At 56.8% G+C, this 2,262-nt stretch overlaps 1 protein-coding gene across 1 annotated transcript; it reads left to right on the forward strand.

The window, feature by feature from the left end:
* Nucleotides 1-1,668: 1,668 nt before the first annotated feature.
* On the forward strand, nucleotides 1,669-2,262 carry LOC119315740 (agamous-like MADS-box protein AGL29). Its single transcript, XM_037590242.1, has one exon. It carries the CDS (start codon nucleotides 1,669-1,671, stop codon nucleotides 2,260-2,262), a length of 594 nt encoding a protein of 197 aa, XP_037446139.1.

Below are 2,262 nucleotides of genomic sequence, written 5' to 3' on the forward strand. Positions count from 1 at the left end.
GTGGGTGTCTTAGGTGCCATGGGTGGCTTTGGAGCTACCATGGAGATCATGGGAGGCATGGGTGGCTTTGGAGCACCCCTCCCCCCCGACGCTATGGCCGCCATGGGAGGCATGAGTTTTGCTTCTCTCATGGAAGGCATGGGTGCACCTGCGGCCGCGATGGGCGTAATGTCTTCCGGTGTGCCTCCTCACACACATTTCCATGAAGATGCCGTTGAAGATCTTGCCAACACCGTAGGAGCTTCACGTGATGCGGTGCGCGATGAGGAGGAGGAGGAAGAATCATCTTCGAAGGAGGAAGAATCGTCTTCCGAAGATGAGGACGAAGACGAGGACGAGACTTGATGTGTCTTTCGTTTGTGTCATGAACTTGGTTTGCATTTTGAACTTGGTTGGATGAACTTGTGGGCATGATTTTAAACTTGTGGGCATGAACTTTTATTCATCAACTTGTTTGTGTGGAATTTATATGTCATGTTCATTGCATTTTAAAGGTTTTAAATTCATTTTATGTCCAAAATGCAACATATGCAATGCCCCCGCGAGTCGCATGCGCTGCATTTTTTGCGCGCTGCTAGAGTAGCGCGCGCTGTATTTTAGCGCGGCTGTTGGGGTCAGCGCTGCCGGCCGCGCAAAACCAGACGAAGGGCGCGCGGCAAAGTAGGTTTTTGCGCGCGGCGCGTAGCGCGGCCGTTGGAGATGCTCTTAAGACGAAATCAACACTTTTTATATAATTTCGTAGGGAGTATAATACAAAACAGGCATTTCCTATCAAGATCCAACAGTGGTGGGTTTTTAGCAAAACTGTTGTATTATATGAACGGTGATTCAGATCCAAACCAAACCAGTCGCCTAGCTCGAGTACTCAAGGTCTCTAGCCCGTCCACCCTGACCGGATCGCGTGCTTGTTCTCACCGGGAAACCGAGCGCATCCAACGGCGAGACGCGTGCAACGTACTTTGCACGTTAAGTGGTACCGGTACACTCGTCGGTTTGCTACCACGTACGTGTCCATCGCATTCGGTTTGCATGCGCACGAGACGTCTGATGCTACACCTACCCGCCACGAGAGGAAGCACCGTGCAATCCGGTCCCGCTCCGACGGCCCCGGCCGCAGTGTCGCCGGCGAGGCGACCGACCGTTGGCCAGGAATTCGATTTCTCGACGTGAACATGGAAACTCCGCCGCGACAACCTGATCATCCAACCCAGCATTCTCTACTGATTGACAGATCAGTCAGAAACACTCACGATCTGTGCCTCGGTCAATCAATCACAATGTCGTCGGGATCCTTCCTTTCTGGTGAAAATCATTCCTTTCTTTCCCTGGCCTCCTACCTCCTATATGAGCAATGCTACACCTATGTAATATTTGTTACGTATCTTACGTATGAGCTGAGTTGGCAGGTATTTATTGGCCATTAGTTGAGGACGCGGTTTTGATTAGTGGGAAAGGGATTACGTAGGTTACGTAGAAGCTGTTCGTAGGTGTAGCATTTTTGCTCCTATATATACGTGGGGCGTCCTCTGCATTGCACGTGCCACGTAGACCGACGGCTCTGCCTCCCTCCATACACGCGAACGCGCCCTCGCCATCGACCGATCGCTCCGGCGTGCGTCGTGGAGAATGGTCAGGGCGGCGGAGAGGGGCGGCGGGGACGAAGGGGGGATGAAGAAGCTGACGCAGGGGCGCAAGAAGATCCCGGTGGAGCGCATCGAGGACGCGAACCGGCTGCAGGTCTGCTTCTCCAAGCGCCGCAAGGGCCTCGTCAAGAAGGCCTTCGAGCTCTCCGTGCTCTGCGGCGCGCAGGTGGCGCTCATCGTCTTCTCCCCCGCCGGCAAGCCCTACACCTACGGCCATACCTCCGTCGACGCCGTTCTCGACCGCTTCCTCCTCTCGTACTCCGGCGACGTGGAGGCCGAGGCGGTGGCGGCGAGCCAGCAGACGGATCTGAGCGAGCTCCTCCGCCAGGAGGAGGAGCTGATCAAGGCCCGCGACGCGGAGGCGCTCAGGGGCAAGGAGCTTCAGGCGGAGGTGCGCGCCGCCGGCGTCTGGATCGACGGCGACATGCGTCACTGGGAGCTGCCGGAGCTCGAGGCCGCGCTCAACGCGCTCGAGAGGGTCCAGGCGGAGGCCGCGATGCGCGCGCACGAGATCTTCGCCCAGGACGCCATGATGCAGCAGACCTCGGCCCCGGCTCGTCGTACACGGGTGACCCGTCCGCCGGCGGTCATGAAGAGATGGCCATGGACACCACGATGA

Source organism: Triticum dicoccoides, chromosome 6A (genome assembly GCF_002162155.2).
Source record: "Triticum dicoccoides isolate Atlit2015 ecotype Zavitan chromosome 6A, WEW_v2.0, whole genome shotgun sequence".
NCBI lineage: Eukaryota > Viridiplantae > Streptophyta > Magnoliopsida > Poales > Poaceae > Triticum > Triticum dicoccoides.

Coding starts and splice junctions, on each gene's coding strand:
- LOC119315740 (XM_037590242.1), top strand. CDS start 1,669: ATGAAGAAGCTGACGCAGGGGCGCAAGAAGATCCCGGTGGAGCGCATC.